Raw genomic sequence first — 21,729 nt, 5'->3', positions numbered from 1 at the left:
AAGGCACGGCCAGGCGGAAATCCCGAGCGATAACGAGGCTGGGCCATCGCTGCTTTTCTCTCTGCACCTTGCGGCGAACAGATGTTCGAGTGTCAAGATGATATCCGGCCCTTGGAATGGGAGAGGATGCACGTTTTATCTCGTTAGAGTCTTCACGGGGTTTTCGAATAAGCTGTTACTAATCAAACCCTGGATCACGTTTGGATGTTCCCATGATTACTGTTTACTTCTAGGAATATGTGTAATATATTCATCCCACTCCCATCCGCCACAAGGCTTGAATTTTTTTACATAGATTCCACGTATTTTTAATTTTTATACGGATAAAAACCCGTTTCCGTTAATCGCATGCGAATTAAATCTATTTTTATGCTTGCAAAAAGTAATTCAGTAAATTTGAATACAAAGATAATGGATTTATTTCCAGAATACGAAATCGTGCATTCCTAGTTTGTACGACGCGTAAGAAATAAAACGAACCAAAGAAAAGAAAACCGTATCGTTGCTCAAGCTAGACGTCAAGTCCTGTGACACAGTGTTCTATAAATACGATACTTTAATCAAGAAACCGAGCAATCGTGTGTTTGCATTTGGATAACAAACTGAGTAGCTCTGATCGTTAACCGGAAGGCCAAGGAAGTCTTGAACTTCCGTTATAGTTACGTCACGCGAGATACCACGCCCACTTTATCTTTTAACCGTATACACATAGTAAACAGCCACCAGTTAGTTTGTTTATTTCATTTTAACTGTCGAATTAATCGCCTCGGAGATAACTTACGTGAATAAAGGAATTCAAATTAGTATTTGCCATCAATATTCGTCTAGTATTCGTACAGTATTCGTCAATAATGCAACAGACTGAAACATAACACTGCAAAAGTTGGATACGGAAATCGACGTGGCCTTCGCATTGCAAGCAACAGCGTGAAGGTTGTTAAAGTTTTTTTTTTTTTATTTTATTCCTCAATACCAAAGCTCCGCTTTTTGTAGTTCTTTGACACATATTATTTTATACCATGTAATACAAACTTGGCAAATGTGGTTTTGTGTTCACGTGTAGTTTCAAAATCTCTAGTTTTTGCACTCTCCGGTTTATATGGACTGTTAAAAATTTCGAACGGAACTTCGTACGCTATATTGAAAGTTTTATTCCGATACGGAAGATTGAATTTACAAAAAATGCACTATTCAGTCCAATTTACAAAAACAATAAATTTACTACAAAATTATGTAAATTGAAATTACATTTTTACAAATTATATCCTGTAAATTTGAATAAGATGAAAAACTTTTGTTGTAAATTTGATACAATAAATGGTAATAATTTACGTCGCTAAACCGATTTTTCAAATTGACAACATTGTGTTTTGAATGGTGTAGTAAATTGGCAATAATTTTTAACAGTGCAGTCAGGATTGCGTCGCTGACAAGTGTCTGCTGCGTAGAGCAAATAATCTGGGCAATTAGTTAAATGCGTGAATCGTGCGCGGTTAATTATATTATATCCAGCATGCGCAACAGAGCGGCTATACGCAACGCGGTCAGCTTTTGAATTCATTCGGATTGCTTAACAGGGAAAGCGAGCCTCGCCAGTCTCGTGCAATAGGCGCAAAACTCAGCTGCTAAAATTTGCAAGGTTGCATGTTGGTCAAGTCGGTCGCATTGAGTTTCTGCTTGTACATGCGAATCAAAGCGGGTGTATATATCGAGCGCCGATGCGTTATGTAACTGTAAACTGCAGCGTGTAATTGCAGGGCTAACGATTTTATGTAACGCGATTTGCATGTTTCATGATTGCATGAAAAATTTTCTAAACACTGCGTAAATCTCAGCTGTGCTCCCAGTCGGGGAAAAATTAGAAAATCTAAATTCACACGCGCGTTCATTCCGTTCGCAGAGGGGTTTGACCGCAACTCGCAATCTGCACTCGAATACGGAAGCGGGGAAAGCGGCGAAAGCCGCCTGTTAACTGACGCATGCGACGCTGTCGAATGTACCGCGTTAATAGCGATTGTACAATTTTCATTTAGCTATGCTGATTTCAAATAAAACCGCACAGAAAAAGACGGCCGCAAGTTCAAGAGGTGGTCTCACGTCTCAATGAATTTTTTTTTGTCATAGTAAAATTTATATTATAATTTTCAATTTTTTACGCATAAAACGTGACGTTATAAAGTAATACAGAAAATTTTTTTGACCGTCTTTCATGGTTAATTCCGTTAGTAGGACCGCCTGAAGTTATCCCTATTTAATACTGCCTGATACGATATCTCAATTTTTAAGTATTTTTGAACAAATGAAAAAAAAAAAAATACACAAAAGAACAAAGAGATTACTGAAAAGTAGACTTCCCACTATCGCCTGAAGCATAATTATACAAAATTGATAAAAAAAAGCAACTAAGTGGTGGACTTTTGAAATTTTCTACCTCCTTTTTAAAAATTTAAATTGTTGAAACAATGGATTAAATTTTAATAAATAATTCTCATGGTGCTTCAGGCTATATCTATATGTGTGCAGAATAAGTTATAAAAGTTTAAGCTTGATAGAAGCAACAGTTTTTTTGTAGAATGTTAGCCAGAATTGAATCGAAATTTTTTTCTGCATTACTTTATAACTTCCTCTTTTATGTGTAAAAAATTTGAAATTATTGAATAAATTTTACTATGAAACAAAGTTATTAAAGAAACTCGTTGAGATGTGAGACTACCCTCTCTTCCTCTATTTATTTTCCGGCATTTTTCAAAATAAATTCTCCTTATATACGCATAAATTTATAATCACTGGGAGTTTGCAGAATCAGCTGATTGTGAGTTTACGATTCGAGATGAGGATTGTATCTTTACATATATTGAATGGGTTGATTGTTTTACGCTTTGACGAGAGGTTTCACATTTCCTTATGATATGAATCGAGGGTTACATTTCCCAGCGAATCAACCGACGGGGATTTTCACAGAAGGTCAGTTCAACGGCGCTTTAACGATTTCGCCATATTAAGTAAGAAAAATGCCTCCGCCACCGCCTTGCGATAATCGCGTATGTATATCGCGGCGATAGACTAGGCTTAATTACCTTACATTACACCGAATAACAATGAGTAATTTGTATACCATCTAAGTACGCGTGAGAAATACCTAATTACAAGGAATTTGCTCCTTACCAACGTCTACATTTGTATAATAGAGACTTCAGTTCCGTTACGCAAACCGCAAACATCCGTTCTCGTCGCTTCGTTTTACACTTTCAGCTCACAACGAATAAGCACTGCTGTAGTAAGCGATCGATCAGTGGAACCGGAAACGGTAACGACAACTCTGCAGAGAGTAAACTTGTCGTCGTCACAGATCGCGGACAAACATTAGAGAGATAATCACGATGCGTCTAAATATTAGCAGACGCTGTTACGTTCGTCTTGCGTCCTCCTGACAATATTTTATCCCGACAATAATTCTGTTCCAATCTAAAATTCCTTCGGAATAATTTTGCGCTAATTGAAGCGACAAATTGCAGAGGCAGAAATTAAGCCGAATAACACGAGTTATTTCGGTGGAACTGCCGAGTTAGCGATGTTCTCAGACTAGTCTTTTGTCCGTCGTCCAAACAAGGTGTAGAAATCTTATTTTCATGTACGAGTACAAACGCGTCGGCAAATATACCTGCTACTTGAAACCTCGTGAGACACGACGCCGCAGGTTAATTGCGAGAACGACGCAGAGTTCCCTCAGTGACGAGACCTGCAAATATAGACCCAACCTATGCTCCTCTCGATAAACATTAAACACGCACCTGCGTTAACAACATTCTTCTCTACGATAAATTATAAACGCGATTCGTTATTCTAAGTTCTACTCGCTCACGCGATCGGCCGTCTAATTGAATTAATCTAAGTCTAATAATTAATTAAGCCAGACAGTCGCCCTACGAGCTTATACCTTGCACACGCAACGAATCGTTACGTAACTTACTCACTCTCGAAAGAACGTATCATTCGTTCATATACGATCCATCAAGTCACGGTCGTTGCTTATATTCTGTACCGTCGCAAAAGCAATTTTGCATTGACGTTGAGAAAATTTTCATCGCAAGAGTTTCCATCTTTGAGATAGAAAATGAAAATTCTCCACGAGACAAATTGCGGGTGCTTCATCTACGACCCTGACTAGCGGAACGAAAATCTGAGGCGTCTGTTGCTGGCTACATGGCACCTCCGACCCTCTCACGTAGCTCTCAACCCCCCTCGACCGAGGGTGGACTCCTCGCCCCTCGTTCCTGGATCTTGTTCGCCCTCCCGCGTGTCAGGGCTCGGCATTCCCGCAGTCTAGCTCATATCGATCCCTCCAGCCCTCCTTGCCTCCCGTCCTTCCACCACCCACCCCTCGGTGCTGGAGAGGTCCCAGGCTTAATTGCGAGAAGAATCAGAGGCGGACGAGAGACGCCGTCTGCCGTTGCACGCGTGGAAATACTCCGGGAGAAGAGAGAGAAAAGGAAAAAACTGAGTGAGAGACGGAAAGAGAGAAAAAGAGAGAGACCGCAGGAGTTGAAAAAGGAAATCCACAGCCCGGATTTCGAGCCCTCAGCGTATCAGGTCGCGCCTAGAATATAGTGGAATTCATGCAGACACATGTGCATCGCTTGCAGGATATGAATCCGCAGCATCCGACAAAGAGTCGCGCGAGCTATGTTATGCCGGAAGTCGTCGACCGGAAGTTGGAAGACAGTAGTAGAGAAGCGTCACTTTTGCGTAACGTTACCGCGGAACAAGTACTCGTGTATATCCTCTTCACGGTCGATGCGCAGAGTGCAAATCGAGCTCCTGTGCATTTCGTCGTCGGGATTTGGGCGATCCTTATAAGACCAGGTCGAAGCTGATCAGCAAACCATCAACGAGCCGAATGATCGAGATCTGCAGTCTAGGTATACTGATTTCTTCACCGCACGATATTGCGAAACGACCGTGAATAATCGCGAGTGGATAACGTAGCTGATTCGTCATTTATACAGTGTGGATGAATAATAAAAATGATTTGGAAAACCCGTAATGATTCGTCGTAAATCACAGAACACCAAAAAGCCGTTGAACCGATCCCTGTGATTATTAAATGGTGAAATCCTGCGGCTTATTTACCACATTTATCCTATCGCAATTATTCATTCGCAGTAACGACTCGCTTCTGGTTATTCAGCAACGGCCGGCTGGCTGCGGTGCATTAAACAGTCGTCTCATCACTGCGGTCGATTCTTGCCGCCGGGGTTCGTTATCCAATTGAAACCGGGTACCTACACCCTGCAATTGCTCAACAGGCTCGGTTTCGTCACTATATTCATACCTAACCCGTACACCTCATACACATATACATATGTATATATAACACTGTATTTCCATGGAATAATTAATTCTAGTCCCTAATTCGCGACCCTCCTTCTCCCAGAATCACTTCAATTACTTATCTCGGCATCATCAACAATCCTGCATGCATAAAATAGTTATAGCCGTGAACAGGGGAGAGACACGGAAGAAAATTCATGAGCTGCACCCACCTGCGTGCGATATATGCACGCGGATTAAGCCCTGTATTTATTTCTGGATGCGTGCGAAGCATGCATATATATATTTAAAAAGGTGTACAGAATGTTTTACGTGCAACAAACACGTCGTTGTAGGTTCATCGCCTCCCGTCGAGCTTCACCCACACCCGGTACTCCGTGCGGTGATGTTGATTAGCGTCTCGTAACGGGTATTCGTTTATTCTTATCCTTCATCTTTCTTTTTTAAACTCGGAAATTTATTTCTTTCTCTCTTTTTTATTACTTGTTCTTATTCTTACTTGTAATTTTATATTTATTACGCGGAAAGGTCACACAGGTGTGTACGGCAACGCCGAGCCGCGTACGTTATAAACAAGCTAATTTTAAGACCCGTTAGAAAGCCCACCGGCACCTCCATTATACCATACGTCTAGCTTACGTACACACATGCACAGACAGTTGTTAAATACCTATTCTCGCGTCGTAGTCATCGTCGTTGATAAACAGGAACGGCTACAGAGTGTAATATTACAAGGAATGGAGCAGAGTCCAACTCTACGTGGTGGGTAGGTACTGCAGGTGCTATAGTCAGAACCACATTCGATCGTTGTATTATTTCAAATCTCACAGTGCGGACGTCATATAATATTTTCTCGTCTTCCATATACTTAATACATGCGCACGTGCGTATAATAATATATACCATCGACACCCGACGAACGCTTCTTGTGACGTCACACCTACTTAACGCTTTATTGTAATGCTTAATGCGTTCGTTGCCTGCAGCCACCCGTTCTGCTGCTGCATGCCGTTGTAGAGTGGTGATGGAATTTAGCCTACATAGTACGACCGTCCTGACTTAATTGTTTGTACGAGCTGAAACAATATCGCGTGTCGCCTCGTTGTGGGTATGCAATCCAAGCACGGACTTTCAATGTGATCGTCATTCACGATCCGGGTCAAGAATCAAAAGGCAGTCTATATAGTAATGGACCCTTCGGCGCTGCAGGACTCGATTGTCGTTACTTTTCGCTTCGTATTTTAGACCGTTTTAAACAGCAACAGGAAACTCGAAAGATCTTTTCGCCGGTGAGAGACCCTCTAAATGTCGCTTCTTGTCCTCCTTTTCAGGTGACGTACTCGACCGATTTGGCCATCGAGATACCGGGAAATTTGAGTCAAGGGGACTCGTGGTACAGGCTCGATTACAGTCCGGCGATCGGTTATCCGCCGCCGAACACGAGGATATCGTCGGCTGAAATTGGCGACGAGATCAAATTCACGAACGTTCTTCCCGGTACAAAGTACGAGTTCTGGCTCTACTACAGCAACTCGACTCTCAACGACTGGCTCACCTGGACCGCCTCGATAACTACAGGTCATTAATTATAGTGTATAATGGCGTGGTTGATAAACTTTAATCGAAACGTGGAAAAGTACTCTGCTCATCGGCCGTTGCTGGTGACGGATGCTTCTACTCATTGTCACCAAGAGATGAAACCTGATTGATTACCATTTTCAGCACCCGATCCACCCTCGAACCTCACGGTAACCGTTCGCAATGGGAAGTCAGCTACTGTTTCTTGGGCTCAACCGGCGCAAGGAAATTACTCTGGATTTCGACTGCGGGTTCAGAGTTTCAGCGACACGAGTAGCCCCAAGACAAGCCTTGTTCCGGCAGATGTGGCAACTTATACATTTCAGGATCTCATACCAGGAGCGACCTATTCTTTGCAGTTACTCACCGTGCTCGATGCGAACGAGAGCGTGGCCTACACGAGCAGGAACTTCACCAGTAGTAAGTCATTGACGCTGAATTTTTACGTCCTCTACGCCGGCGATGGTAACATGAACGGCAATATTGTAGGATTTATATTTCAACAAGTTGGATGACTGATGATCATCTTCTTATTCTTCTTGGACAGTGTTGTTTCCCATTCGAATCGAAGCCTCGCGATGTTTGTCGCGTGATCTGCAACTGTCACAATATTTATGGATTCATCTGACTACTATCCGTTTATTTATTCAAATGTTCTTGCTTTCTTGCACAATACTCGCCTCTCGATAAAGTCTTTCTTGAGAAGCCATGACGTCTCAAATTTCGGCAGATGACCCCTTAACGGCTTAATGCTCTCAATTCCCAGAGCCAAACACACCGGGAAAGTTCATCGTTTGGTTCCGGAACGAGACGACACTTCTGGTGCTGTGGCAGCCGCCGTATCCAGCTGGCATATACACGCACTACAAGGTGAGCATCGATCCACCGGATGCGATCGAGTCCGTTTTGTACGTTGAGAAGGAGGGCGAACCCCCCGGACCAGCGCAGGCTGCGTTCAAAGGCCTCATTCCAGGTGAGTTTCCACTTCCAAAGACCAGCAATCGGCGGTCATTGCTGGACGTAGCTTCAATTCCTCCGCGACTTTATTCCTTCAGGAAGAGCCTACAATATATCGGTACAAACCGTGTCGGAGGACGAGACTTCGGCGCCAACAACTGCCCAATATCGAACAGTTCCACTGCGTCCGTTGAACGTCACTTTCGACAGAAGGTACCTGACTCCGACGTCTTTCCGGGTCTTCTGGGATCCTCCGAATGGGACGTCCGAGTTCGACAAGTACCAAGTGTCTCTCGCGACGAAGAGGCAGACTCCGGTCACCAGGAACCGGGACGACGAGAGATGGCTCGATTTCAAGGATTTGGAGCCCGGAAAGAGTTATCAGGTGATTGTGAAGACGGTGTCTGGTAAAGTGACCAGCTGGCCAGCGACCGGGGATATAACGATGGGTGAGCATCATCGCAGGAAGGGAATCTCCGTATTTTCATTACGATTGTCTCGCGTAACGAAGTCATGATTGATTGCACTTTCTTCAGAGCCGTTACCTGTCAGAGATCTCCGAGCTGTGAGGGACGAGGAGACTGGAATGGTCGAGGTCTCCTGGACTCCGAATAACGCCAGCACTCAGGACAGCTACAAACTCTCATACGACGAGGTGGAAAGACTTACCGGCGATACGACCTCCCTGACAGTCGATAAAACGAAGGTAAAGGTATTGGCACGCTTCGCGAAATCGAAATTTCTGGCACAAAGCCAATTCAAGCCGTGCGTTTGCGGAATCTTCACGATGAAATGATAGCGTAATCGGTGATTGTTGCAAAAATTTAAGGTCACGTTGGACGCGCTTCTTCCTGGTCGGAATTACTCGATAAGTGTCCAGGCTATGAGCAACAAGGCCGAATCAGTTGAGTCGGTGATATACCAAGTGACCCGACCGGCCAGTCCGATCATCGAGGACCTTAAATCAATCGAAAAGGGACTGAACATATCTTGGAAGAGCGACGTGAACTCGCGTCAGGAGAAGTTTGAGGTCACTCACAACAGAAATGACACTGGGGAGAGCACAACGACCTCGACTATCGAGTCCCACATCGATCTAAAGGACTTGTTTCCGGGCGCAGGGTACGAAATTCGGGTCGTCGCGATCAGTCATGGCCTTAGAAGTGAGCCCCACGTCCACTTTCAGGCTGTCCGTAAGTAAAGTCCAAACTTTCAAAGTCTTCCAAATGTAACATCTCTCCAACGAACGAGTGTTAAATTCACCTGTATACATGTGACTTCTTCAGTCCCTCATCCGCCGAAGAATTTGAGCATTGAAAAAGTGAGGAGGAACGGGGTTGTCGTACGATGGGAGGCACCGACAGATTCCATGTTCACGGAATTTGCCATTCGTTATCAAACCGAGGATGATACCACCTGGCATGATGTGGCGAGCTTGAGCAATACCGAGGCTGAAATAGACGACATGACACCCGGTGAACGGTACATTATCAGGGTAAACACGGTCAGCTTCGGAGTCGAGAGCTTGGATTCGCTGCAAGTAAATCAGACAATTCGTGAGTATGAGATCATTGTTGACATGCTGAAGCAGGTGAAGAAAATTCTTAAATTTTCAGCAAATTTTATGTAACGTTAATCTTCTTCAGAACCAAATCCAGTATTAAACATCACGCTGACGTCGGACTCTACCAATGTTACCTTGGAATGGCCGAGACCAGAGGGCAGGATAGAGACGTATGTGATAAGATGGTGGCTAGTGAGTGATAGCGATTATGTTCGTACGAAGAACGTCACAGAGAGTATGGTTTCCGCTGCTGCCGCTGCTGGTCCGAAGGAAGGTGTGCAATTGAGGAAGGAACTGATTGGCGAGCTGATACCAGGGATGGAGTACTCGTTCTCGGTTTACACTGTGTCCTACAACCTGGTCAGTGACGTGACCAATCTCACTACGAGAACAAGTGAGTAAAACGTCTACCTTGAGACGCCAAGTCATTTTGTATTTGAGATTTGCATGCAGACGTGCGTGTGTTTTTTTCGCTTATGTTAGTCTTGAAATGATTGTTTGGTATGGCGTGAAGTATGGAATTGCAAATGAGTGGAATTCATTCTATTGGAATTAAACTGTTTTTCTCGCTTCGTGCAGTTTTCGATCATTCAGTGTTACCTTAACAAAGTGCCGAGTTTTGCGCACGACTAATCGAACCATTGTTGCGGTATCAATTGTAGCAGCTGCATCGAAGAAGAACTAAAACGAACCGGCGAAGAGATAATAGAGCGGGAAGAACAGGATAAAGAAATTCAAATTCAATACCATTTATGTGTCTTCAAATTCAACTATCAATTCTAAACCTCTTCATGTTTGTTCGTAACTTTACGTCAATTACCTTGTTAACACAGTGCCGTTGATCCAGTCCGAACTCCTGGTTGTCATCGATAAAAATTACCCCGACTCATTGACCCTTCGTTACACACCGACGCCAGTACAGTCATCTCGTTTCGATCTTTATCGGTTCAGTATCAGCGACTCCAACAATACCGTGAAAGAAAAAATGGTTAACGACACCGATAACAAGGTGACGTTCAACGGTTTGATACCGGGAAAATTGTACAACGTAACTGCCTGGACGGTTAGCGACAACGTCGAGAGTCAACCGTTGCTCAGGCAGGACAGATTATGTGAGTAGCAAACTTTTTAGTTGATAAATGATAACTTCGGTAAATACTGTAATCACCCAATTCGCAACTTGGATCGGCTCACTGCAAATATTGTACAGGTGAGTCTGTGCCAGTGGTTTTATGTGCTTCGTGTTCGACTGCTCAAAAGATCATCAGTTTTGCTTTTGCTGTATTTGAAGTGTCAGTTTCTTGAAGTAAAACCGTGTCAAGAATCCAATACAGAACCAGATCCATTTTGGTCTGGCCACTGACTAACTCAACTTTCCTCGACTTTCCATAGTCCCAGAACGAGTGACGAGGATACACGCGGTGAACATAAACGATACGAGGATAACGTTGGAGTGGGATGTGCCTCGAGGCGAATACGATGCGTTTGAAGTGCAGTACATAATCACGGACGAAAGCATGAACGAGAGCCTGATACAAAACGTGACAAATCGCAACTCGATTACCATAACCAATCTGAGGCCTCATCGGAATTACACATTCACGCTGGTCGTGATATCCGGAACTGAGTCGACCTTCCTGAAAACATCAAGTCCAGTAAGCGCCAGCTTCACCACGAGTGAATCTTATCCGGGAAAAGTCGAAGTGTTCCAACCTTCGAACGTATCGCCAAGCGACATCACCTTCGAGTGGTCACTGCCGAGCCAGGAGCAGAATGGAGTCATTCGGAAGTTCAGCATCACGTACGGACTGGAGGTGAGAGAATGAATGAATGAATATTTTATTTTGCCTTAGAACTAAGAGAAAGAGAGAGAGAGATAGAGAGAGAGATCGATATGCAGAGACGTGGTGCATACATTTTATGAATTCCAATTCAATCACGCTCACCGCATTTTTCATCCCAATTTCAGGGCTCGACTCACACGCAAGTCAAGGACTTTAGACCGAGCGAGTTCCAGGGCGTGATTAAATCTCTGATACCAGGAAAGACGTACATATTTCGAATCCAGGCGGAAACGAGGATCGGCTTTGGGCCTGAGGTCGTTTGGAAACAAAAAATGCCAATTCTGGCGCCTCCGAAGCCTCCGACTCAGGTCGTACCCTCGGAGGTATGCAGGAGCAGCACCACCATCCAGATACGTTTCAGGAAGAACTACTTCAGTGAACAGAACGGCGCGGTCATTTCCTATACCATCATCGTTGCCGAGGACGACAGCAAAAATGCTTCCGGCCTGGAAATGCCCAGCTGGAAAGACGTCCAGGGGTACAGCATCTGGCCTCCGTATCAGGTAATATTCTTCATTAGCATGCAGCCTTGAAGATTAGGGTCTTTGACCTAAGGTAATAAAGTGATTGTTATTAGCGAATTAAATTCCGATTGCAAATGGCTGACAATTGAAGGTCACGCGTTTTTCAATAAGGAAAATTAACAATGTGCCCATCGGTAGAGCTGCGGGTAGTTACGATGAAACGTGCATATATAGACGAAGATGCGATTTGTATTCAATGGCTCGTTGTTTGCATTGAATTCAACGAACGGCCGTCGAGACTGCTCATGAATTCGCAATCCCTCGGGGGACTCGTGTGTTGATGCACGTTGCTAGAGCGATGAAGACACTACTGATAATATCATGTGATCCACGCTCGCCAGTGTTACCTCTGGTGTTGAGGTGATCGGAATTGATTAGTCGCGGCAGGTGCATCATGAAAATACTGATTTATCTCGTTTCTCGTACCTCGTTCCAGGTAGCCCTCGAATTTCTACAAGATAGTATTATGCACGACGCGTTTCAGATCGAGTGTTTTTCTCTCTCATTCGCTATTTCGTACTTCGACTGTAACCATGCTTGCGGGAACTAAACCAGTTTGATATTATTCGCGCATTATCTTTGCAGGTAATGGAACCTTATTACCCGTTCAAAAATGGATCCGTCGAGGACTTTACGATCGGTGGAGAAAATTGCGACGGTAAAACCGGCTACTGTAACGGCCCGTTGAAATCTGGCTCGACTTACAAAGTAAAGGTCCGGGCATTCACGGCTCCTGACAAGTTCACGGACACCAGCTACAGTTTTCCTATTCAGACAGGTAAGCCCGATTTATGGTTCAATTTGTCACAACGACTTTTTTTACGAAAATAATTTACGTCAAATTTCTACCCATGTCTTTCGAAAGGATTACTAGTCGCAGGTGAGATGATCGTCTTGCCAAACAGTAGAAATTATATGTATTCCTTCTAGATGATCCTTAGACACGTTACAAAGCTTTCCAAAAATTTTTTTCAACAGACAAGGACAACACAGCCATCATTGTCGGTGTCACGGTCCCAATCGTTTTACTACTGACATTCTTAGGGCTCGGTTTGATAATAAGACGGCGGAGAAGTCAAGGTAGAAAAACTACGGAAACACGAGTGACCGACGACCTATCGTTGCCTGGAAGTGTAATTGAGATAAGGTGAGTTAATGTGATTTCACTTTTGCCGAAATACAGTTTTTCTCAAACTAATACCTCGCATGAATTACCCAGCCGTCCAATTAGGGTAGAAAATTTCGCGGATCACTACCGGATGATGTCCGCGGATTCCGATTTCCGTTTCTCGGAGGAGTTTGAGGAGCTTAAACACGTTGGCAGGGATCAGCCCTGCACGGCAGCCGATCTACCCTGCAATCGGCCGAAGAATCGCTTCACCAACATCCTGCCGTACGATCATAGCAGGTTCAAATTGCAGCCAGTCGACGACGAGGAAGGTTCGGACTACATAAACGCGAACTACGTGCCGGTAAGTAGATCCGGGTAAAAGAACACCCGAATTTAATCTCGAAGAGCCGGGAACTGAAATTCACGATTTCCGACACATGCAGGGTCACAACTCACCGAGGGAGTTCATCGTCACTCAAGGACCGCTGCATTCGACGCGTGGCGACTTCTGGAGAATGGTTTGGGAGAGTAATAGTCAGGCAATAGTTATGCTGACGCGTTGCATAGAGAAGGGAAGAGAGAAATGCGATCGTTACTTTCCCGAGGACACGCTTCCGGCATACTACGACGAGATTTGCGTCACGATGTTAAACGAGTGGCAGTATCCCGACTGGCGAATAAGGAACTTCATGTTGTGCAAGGTGAGCGCTGCGCTATTTCAATTCCAACGTCTTATGAGCCTTGATTTTCATTCTCATTACCCACGTTTGAACAGGGTAAAGTTGAGCGGGAAATTCAGCACTTCCACTTCATGACCTGGCCCGACTTCGGGGTCCCAAGTCCACCTCAAACCTTGGCGAGATTCGTGAGAGCGTTCAGAGAACGCGTTGGGCCCGATCAGAGACCCATCGTGGTTCACTGCAGCGCCGGGGTCGGCAGGAGCGGGACCTTCATCACTTTGGACAGGATACTGCAACAGATTTTGGTCTCGGATTACGTCGATATATTCGGCATTGTCTGCGCCATGAGGAAGGAGAGAGTTTGGATGGTGCAAACCGAGCAGCAGTACATTTGCATACATCAGTGTTTACTCGCTGTTTTGGAAGGGCAGGACAACATTGGACCGATCAGGGAAATTCATGACAATCAAGGATTCGAAGGTGAGTGAGGAGACGTCTTTTAAGGGTCGGCGATATTTTTTAAAAGTCAAGATCAATTTGTCGATCACACTTGTATTCTGATTCGATCTCTCTTGGTGGCGGTATATGTGTATAACGGTCGACTGTCTTTCAAGCCGCCAATGAATATTGCTTCGTGGTAACGGGTTGATTCTTTTTCCTTCGCTTCTTTCACGCGCAATGGTCGATTCGATAGTTTTCAAGTGACGATTAATCGGCTGCGATATTACGAAGTCAGTCTACACGTATAATTTTACATGGTGATGGCGCTTGGTTAATTATAAACGTTACGCGTCGCTTCGACTTTGGGTTGTAAACAGGTGTACGAAACTGCTGCGTGACCGACGTTGAAATATGAACGAAATTCACAAACCGGAGGGTATAGCTGCTCTGTTAACGAACCGCTAAATGGGCGGATACGCTTTCTTCTTTATCTTTATTAATTTTGAATTTAGGGAAGAACCGAAGCTCTGTTGAAAATTCAAAGAACCCAGCCGAGGCTGAGAAGGAAAGGTGACCTTCAGACTCTGGTCATTCCTCCGACGAGGGTAAATTTCATTTGCTGTATTTCATGCACGCTTTTTGTACACTACATAATATCATCTATGATGCATGCGTCTAAGGAGAAGCGAGAAATGAAATGAGAGAAAAAAAATGAGTGGATAAACGAGTAACGCGATGCTTCCGCCATATTGCTTCTCACTAACAAATGTAACTCCCGTCCTTTGCTGTACTGATTGTCGACTACTAGACGTTTATTTGCAATTAGATTAGAATAATCAAATTAGTATAATTGTGTCGTTATTGCACTGGGAATGGTTGTGAAAGGTGTGCCAGGATGATCGTCGCGTGAGATTAAAGAGTGAAACGAAAGATTCGAATGATTTTCAGATGACGAGGGTATAGCCGAATCAGGAATGTAACGAGTTCGCCGAGCGGATTATCATTTCCGTCAGAGAAACCTCTCTTTTACGGTATATCGCGGTTGGATCAGCGAATCGAGAGCATCGAGACGCCTGCTGCTGTATAGGCCAGGGTCATGGTGTAAAATAGTAATTTATTATTATAAGGAAAACTATGCAGATGCCTCATCGGTTGATGGATGAGTTGAAGTGAGAAGAAGGAAGCGTAAGAAAAGTGGAAGGATTCGCAGACGTTGACTATGCTTTAGGTATCGTCCGATATAGGTATATGTGAATTCAGAATTGAACATATCTGTGCTATATGTTGGCTGGTCCAAATCATTATTCAATCATGTACATAAATTATTACTATTTTTGTTGTCTTTGTTTCTTTATTATAATATCAATAATTATCGAATGAGTATGATATGTAATCGATTTTAGTTATGTATATTGATAAGTTTTATAATGTATGACTTTGGACGAGTGCTGGATATTTGAGCGGTAAAATGCAAAGGAAGAAAGAAAAAAAAAAAAAAAAAAAAAATTTACCTTCACACTCGTAGATGCAGTTATTTCGATGGTTATTTGTTTATTGGCAGCTGAATTTTTATCTATCGGCAACAGGTTTCGTTTCTCATAATTATTATTTTTTTTTTTTTTTTCTTCAATTACATAATTAACAGTAATATTTTCATAAACTTTTATTAGTGTCATCTGTGGCTCGGATAAAAATTCGATCTGTGAAATTTTAATGCCGTGATAGTGAAAACCGGTGCGTAACGTATTTTCCTCGCGAATATAGTTGACGAAAAAATTCGGCAAGAAGCTGTTGCAGAAAATTTTTTACCCACACGATATACCAAATATGCAACGTTCAAAAAATGAATTAACATCCGTCCAAGAGCCATATTAGACAAGCTATATAGAACGTAAGTATTTGAAAAGTGTCGAGAAAGGTGATTAAAAAAAAAAAAAAAAATGGGTAAAAAGTAACAATAATAATAATTGAAAATAATTTCTAGTAGAAATTACATTGTTTGATTGATACTCGTTTGAGATAGATAAGTCGGTGGGAACAAGAAACTCGCATCTTCGTAGAAGCCATATCATTTTGTAATGCAAGAAAAAAAAAAAAAAAAGAGAACAAAAATTATGCACAATAAATATCACTGTCTGTTACCATATTGTAATATCTACCAACAGTGCAGCTTTTACATACAATTACGGACGTACGTACTTAATTTTTTACTCCAATCAGACACCGAGTCTCATTTCCGAAGTGGAATGTACTTACGTATTTGATTATTGTAATATCGAGTTACCTTCTTACTACTGCGCAAGATCTCATTGCAAGAAAATAATAAGGCTAATAACGACATGCCTAAATAAAAATAATTCGGCGTTTCAGACTGACGATGTTTAGAACGATTTTATACGAAAGTCACGACAATCGTGTGATTGAATTTTCTCCGCGTTTTTTCAGCCCACGTTTTTACAATTTGTTGTTTTCTGGTTAAATGGACCACTGTATATACATATATATACATACATTATGCATATATAATATAATATAATATACATATTATTTATATAATATCAATCCAAGCTCGTAAAATTATGTAACTTTACCGAGAAATTATTATTACCATTTCGACCTGCCATTTCGAGTGGTATACAGCAATTACATAATGTTAATTATTACTTTAGCTACGTTATAGGTGCATTTAATAATTTTACTTAACCCAAAACTCCGGCTCGCGGTAAATTGCTGACCGTCACACACACGCACGCATATATTAGGGTGGTCCTTGTTTAGGGTGTTGACCAATTTTTGCCGCCTCACCCCCCAAATTAACTTCAAATAATTCGAAAACAATCGCCAAATTTTTTCAGATTTTTACCTCAGCTCTGGGATAGTCCGGTTTGTCATCGAAGTTTCTTATGGAAATGACATGGGAAAAGCTTGTTTCCTCGGTATATATTTTGTTGCAAGAGTAATAATATTCAAAAAAATCTGTCACTGCGAGGTTTTAGTGGGGAATTAGTGCTACTACCTGCAAAAAAATTTACATCACGATACCAGAAAATCTAGACGAATTGCACTTCCTCTAAATAAAAAAAAGTCAGATTTCGAGGGTGTCCAATTTGTCGAGATTGCGTGGTACGATCAGGTGAATTTTTTTCCAGACAGTAGCAATAATGCCAACTTAGACCTCACAGTTACAATTTTGTTTTTAACATTATTGCTTTTACAATAAAATATATACTGAGGAAACAAGTTTTTCCCCTGTCATATCCATAAGAAACTTCGATCACAAAGCTTAAAAAAATTGGTCATTGTTTTTTAATTATTTGAAGTTGATTTGGGGGATGTAGTGGCAAAAATTTGTCAGCACCTTAAATAAAAGGATCACCCTAACATATATGTATAATTGTACTTAAAAATACTACATATGGCGGTAATCAATTTCTCACTGTAATATTAATTTTGTAAATACTGATGTCAAAATTTTTAATGCAACGAAAAACAGCTTTGACCGTGTTTGCAAATTTTAATCGCAGAGATAATGTTGTTAACCAGTATTAAATCGTGGGTTAGGAGGTTATTCCGAAGTTTAGCGTTAGGCATAGGATATACTTTCATTGCATATGCAAATTTAGTCTAATATGTATGTAACTTGTAAGGATTTTTTCGAATTGGAAAAATATTATGAGAAAAGAAGAAGAATAAGAAGAAAAAAAAATTAGATTAATTCGTTGGTAAAATCTTGCTGTTCGTCACAAAAAAATAGATGGAACAACGCAAAGTGTTTAAAAAGAAACATCTAAAAAAAAATTTTTTTAATGTAAATGGATTTTTTGTACGTCAGATAAAGCTGAGGACCGATTTGAAAGATGGATAAACAGTCTACTCGATTCAACTCAATTGCAAGTCACGCTCACGGCGCTTCTGTCACGAGTGTCATGAATCTTTAGCATTTGCGAGAGGCAAATTTTGGCGCGTTGATCGTTAATCATCCCGTACTGTAAAATTCGTTGAGATGGAGAAAATTCAATTGCGAAAGTTGATTCGCTATTCATTCACGCGGAATCTGAACTGCATGTGCCTCTTTTGTTTGAGAAGCGCCCAAAGTGTAACGCATCCATGATATTAAACACGCTGATATGTAATTTCATATTGTAATTTATAACAATATTATTAGATTTTTAGAATTAATAATATGTTTGTTATCGGTTGATTTATGATTTATATATATAATAACTAGGGTATTTTATGTTATTCTGTGATAAAGTTTAGCTCTCGATCAACATAAACATGTGAGATTATATGCAACGTATAAATGTGTTAATTCATTATAATACTTTGGGTTTATAGGAATGTGAACGTGTAAAATTTATACAATTTATTATACAATATATACTTATGTCCTGGAAATAGAATTTCTGTCATCTACGACGAGTGATATTCTCCTTATCGAATGCAAATTCTTTGTTAAATTTTTTAATCTTTATCATTTGAGTTCGATTGTTTCTCTACATGTTGATCATTTCGAGATATAATTATAACAATAATAACGATAATATTAACAAAAGTATAATAATAATAATAGTAATAATAATAATAATAATAATAAGCAACTAGCACGCCAGCTCAAATCATCTCAAAATGTGCTTTTGGCAAAATTGTATGTCGATTTTAAATAACTGTACTTAAAAGGAAAATGAGAGTAGAGAAGCGATGAGAAGGAAAAATAGTGAAATTTCATGCTCCAAAGACTCTTGGAATCTGATAACAGTGCTCAGTTTGTTACAATATTAATTATCATGAGAATATGAATACACCTAAATAACCGCGATGACAAAAAATGTAAAAAATTTGTAACTTTCGGTAGAAATTTTGTTTTATATCTGATATACCTCTTGCACGAACACTCCTACTACATACATATATGTATATTGATACATGTAAGTATAATCACGATGTTCGACAGCGCATCACATGCATCATGCGTATGAGTAATGTCATATATATATATATATTAGTGTGGGTAACGGAAAAAGTAATATTTTTGTTGTTTAAATGAAAACGGAAATTTTTATTTTTTTTTATTTTGGAATTTTAATGCGCAACAACGGAATTGGCGTTTCGTAAAGAGCAGTACATATTTTTGTAGGAAATTGAATCATCTACAAAAAAGATCTCTTGCGATTTTTTCGTAAATCTACTGGTTCAAAAGTTGACAAAAATATTAATTTTGTACAGTAGTTTACGTTAAAAACTTATTTCTTGTGAAGCAATCGAAAATTTTGGAAAAATTTCGATGTGTCAGTAAAGGAGATAACATGAACTTTAAGTAATATTATATTTTTTTCATTTTTCAACCATTATTTCATAGCGGAAATGAAAAGATGTAACTAATTTTTTAACTTAAATAACTTTTGAACCAGTAGATTTACGAAAAAATCACACGAGACCTTTTTTGTAGATTATTCAATTTCCTAGAAAAGTATTTATTGTTCTTTACGATACGCTAATATACGTTGTTGAGCAATAAAATTCCCCAAAAAAAAAATTTTCTCTGTTATTTAAACGGGAAATGGAAAATCGCTAAGAGGAATCTCTTAATATTGATATTAAGAGCTCAAACTGTAGTATTTTTTTTTTCGTCATCTTGAACGATACTTTCATGGTAATTAACGAAAAAAAATTGTCATTTTTTTCACGCACTCTAATATATATATATATATATATATATTCTATATATACATACATAGGTATATAGATACATGTATACATAAGATGTAACTGTTGCTAAATTTTATAAATCTTAAATATCCTTGTATGACTGTAACCATTATTATAAACATATGAAACGATGAAGAATGCAAATGGTGTTTAGTATCGTCAATACGTATACTTGATAAGAATTTTGAAGGTATGAACGTCGAAGACCGAAACAAGCTAACAATAAGCTACACAAGCCACATAAGAACGAGGTTTTAAGTGCCGAAGCGGTTTGGCGATTTTAGGGAATAAAAACAAGGCATAAGAAAGCGATAAGAAGTCGTGATATTTCGAAAGGTGACGTTGACAAGTTGACCTAAGAATTACGATGACGTTGTTGAAACTCATTGAAATTCATTTCCTCGACTAAAATGATAAACAAACGTCTATATATTTCAAAAAAAAAAAAGTTCCGAGAACCTAGTTCATTCAATCCCTTAGAATCATTCCTCATCAAATTGCTTCAAGATGGTTTCCCAACAGGCGTGTGAGTAGCAAGTAGATTTCACCCTTGCCAATTATAAATAATAAAACTCCAACAATTATTATCAATCGTTTCCGTGATAAGTAATAACTATATGATGATGGAAGCTCCAAATAATCATTATTATTATTATTATCATTATTACGTACGATAATTATTGATTAAGAATAATTTAATTCTTTGAGTAGTTTCTTACCGTTTCGGAGATGAGATCGCATTTTTCCTTCTTTCAGTTTTCCAGAATATTTGTCCATTTAACCCAAAGTGATACTCAAGTCTTACCTAGAATTGCTTGTATAAAAAACAAAGACTCTTTAATTACAGGTGATATTATTTTCCGAGACAATGAATACAAGTATTTTTATTCTGAAATTTGACCAAATTTCGACACCACAACGTCGCTCCAGGACTTCGTCGTTCGTCTTTCGCCAGAGAAATCTTCCGCTTCTCTTCCTGCATCTCCCCCCCCCCCCCCCCCCCCCGATCATCCGGTCTTCTAAACAGCGACCTGTTCCACCGACACCTTGGGTCCAGATGCGCCTGCCGTTGCAGCAGCCGGTGGATGACCTCTGGACGACAAGCTCATCATCAGCCGGGTACCCAAGGATGGTTTCGTCGAGTTCGCACTCGCCTGAAGGTTCGGCTCAGCGTTTGAACTGCTGGGATTTCGACCTGTCGACTCACCCGGCGGCGGTGAAGAAAGAATTACACTTGCAAAAACCGACTTATTGACTATCGAGAAAAGCGGCCGCTTGCAGGTAATCGACTTACTTTTTAACTGGCTTATCATCCTGGTGAAAATGTTACGCGATTCGTCCTTGCCGACGGTCGGATTCGGCTTTCTTAGTCTGGTAAGCGAGCCGGTTCTCGAATGGGTGAAGAGCTTCCTCGGGGCCCCATCCTTGTCGACCAGTCGCAGCATCCTCCCCAGGGAATGGGTCTTCTCCTTGCGAGTTGGGTCTCGACCGTATTGTTCTTCCCCTGCGCGGGACACCAGCTCCTGGTGAATGAATATTCAATTGTTGAATCAGAATCGCACTGGCGTAAGATCAAAGGGATTTGTTCTCCTGCCAGCCACTTAGCGTGGGAATAAATTAGCCGACTAATTGATTAATGGAAGGGTTCGACGTCGGAGAAGCAGCCCTTCTATCCTCTCCCATCTTCGCATTGTTTGACGCGACGCAATCCCTCCGAATAATAATTTATTTAACCCTCGATATTTCTTCTAATTTTTAATCACAAATCCTAATCTCTGTTTAAAAATTTTCCTTACAATTTATCGTATCGTTTAGTATTTTCCCTACTGTAACGGTTAAGACGCACTCACGTGACTTTCACGCTCGGAATCGTTGTTTGATTTTTCGCGATCTGTCGGAGTCTGTGGTCGAATTTTAAACATTTTTCCCATCCGACCCAGCGTTGCACTCCTAAAGTTCTTCGCGTCGATTTTTTTCCCATCTATTCTGG

At 41.0% G+C, this 21,729-nt stretch overlaps 1 protein-coding gene across 7 annotated transcripts in view; it reads left to right on the top strand.

Moving 5' to 3' along the window:
• The window catches only part of LOC124412126 (tyrosine-protein phosphatase 10D-like), a 44,935-nt gene that overhangs the window by 4,464 nt on the left and 18,742 nt on the right, over positions 1–21,729 (top strand). The window contains exons 2-20 of one of the 7 annotated variants that reach the window (XM_046891753.1): positions 6,663–6,909; positions 7,054–7,329; positions 7,676–7,882; positions 7,965–8,315; positions 8,403–8,572; positions 8,696–9,059; positions 9,153–9,422; positions 9,513–9,824; positions 10,264–10,542; positions 10,823–11,244; positions 11,400–11,777; positions 12,384–12,576; positions 12,664–12,678; positions 12,777–12,945; positions 13,018–13,270; positions 13,353–13,610; positions 13,685–14,069; positions 14,543–14,635; positions 14,979–15,116. In XM_046891753.1, the coding sequence (XP_046747709.1) occupies positions 6,663–6,909; positions 7,054–7,329; positions 7,676–7,882; positions 7,965–8,315; positions 8,403–8,572; positions 8,696–9,059; positions 9,153–9,422; positions 9,513–9,824; positions 10,264–10,542; positions 10,823–11,244; positions 11,400–11,777; positions 12,384–12,576; positions 12,664–12,678; positions 12,777–12,945; positions 13,018–13,270; positions 13,353–13,610; positions 13,685–14,069; positions 14,543–14,604 (4,611 nt within the window). In that variant the 3' untranslated portion in view covers positions 14,605–14,635; positions 14,979–15,116. Of the gene's footprint in view, positions 1–6,662; positions 6,910–7,053; positions 7,330–7,675; positions 7,883–7,964; positions 8,316–8,402; positions 8,579–8,695; positions 9,060–9,152; positions 9,423–9,512; positions 9,825–10,263; positions 10,543–10,822; positions 11,245–11,399; positions 11,778–12,383; positions 12,577–12,663; positions 12,679–12,776; positions 12,946–13,017; positions 13,271–13,352; positions 13,611–13,684; positions 14,070–14,542; positions 14,636–14,978; positions 15,117–21,729 lie in introns of those variants that run through there. The other 6 variants (XM_046891752.1, XM_046891755.1, XM_046891754.1 and 3 more) reach the window with 6 other exon arrangements.

This window comes from Diprion similis, chromosome 11, assembly GCF_021155765.1.
Source record: "Diprion similis isolate iyDipSimi1 chromosome 11, iyDipSimi1.1, whole genome shotgun sequence".
Taxonomy (NCBI): Eukaryota; Metazoa; Arthropoda; class Insecta; order Hymenoptera; family Diprionidae; genus Diprion; species Diprion similis.
Note: the sequence above shows the minus strand (reverse complement) of the source record. Positions and strands in the feature narration are given on the sequence as shown.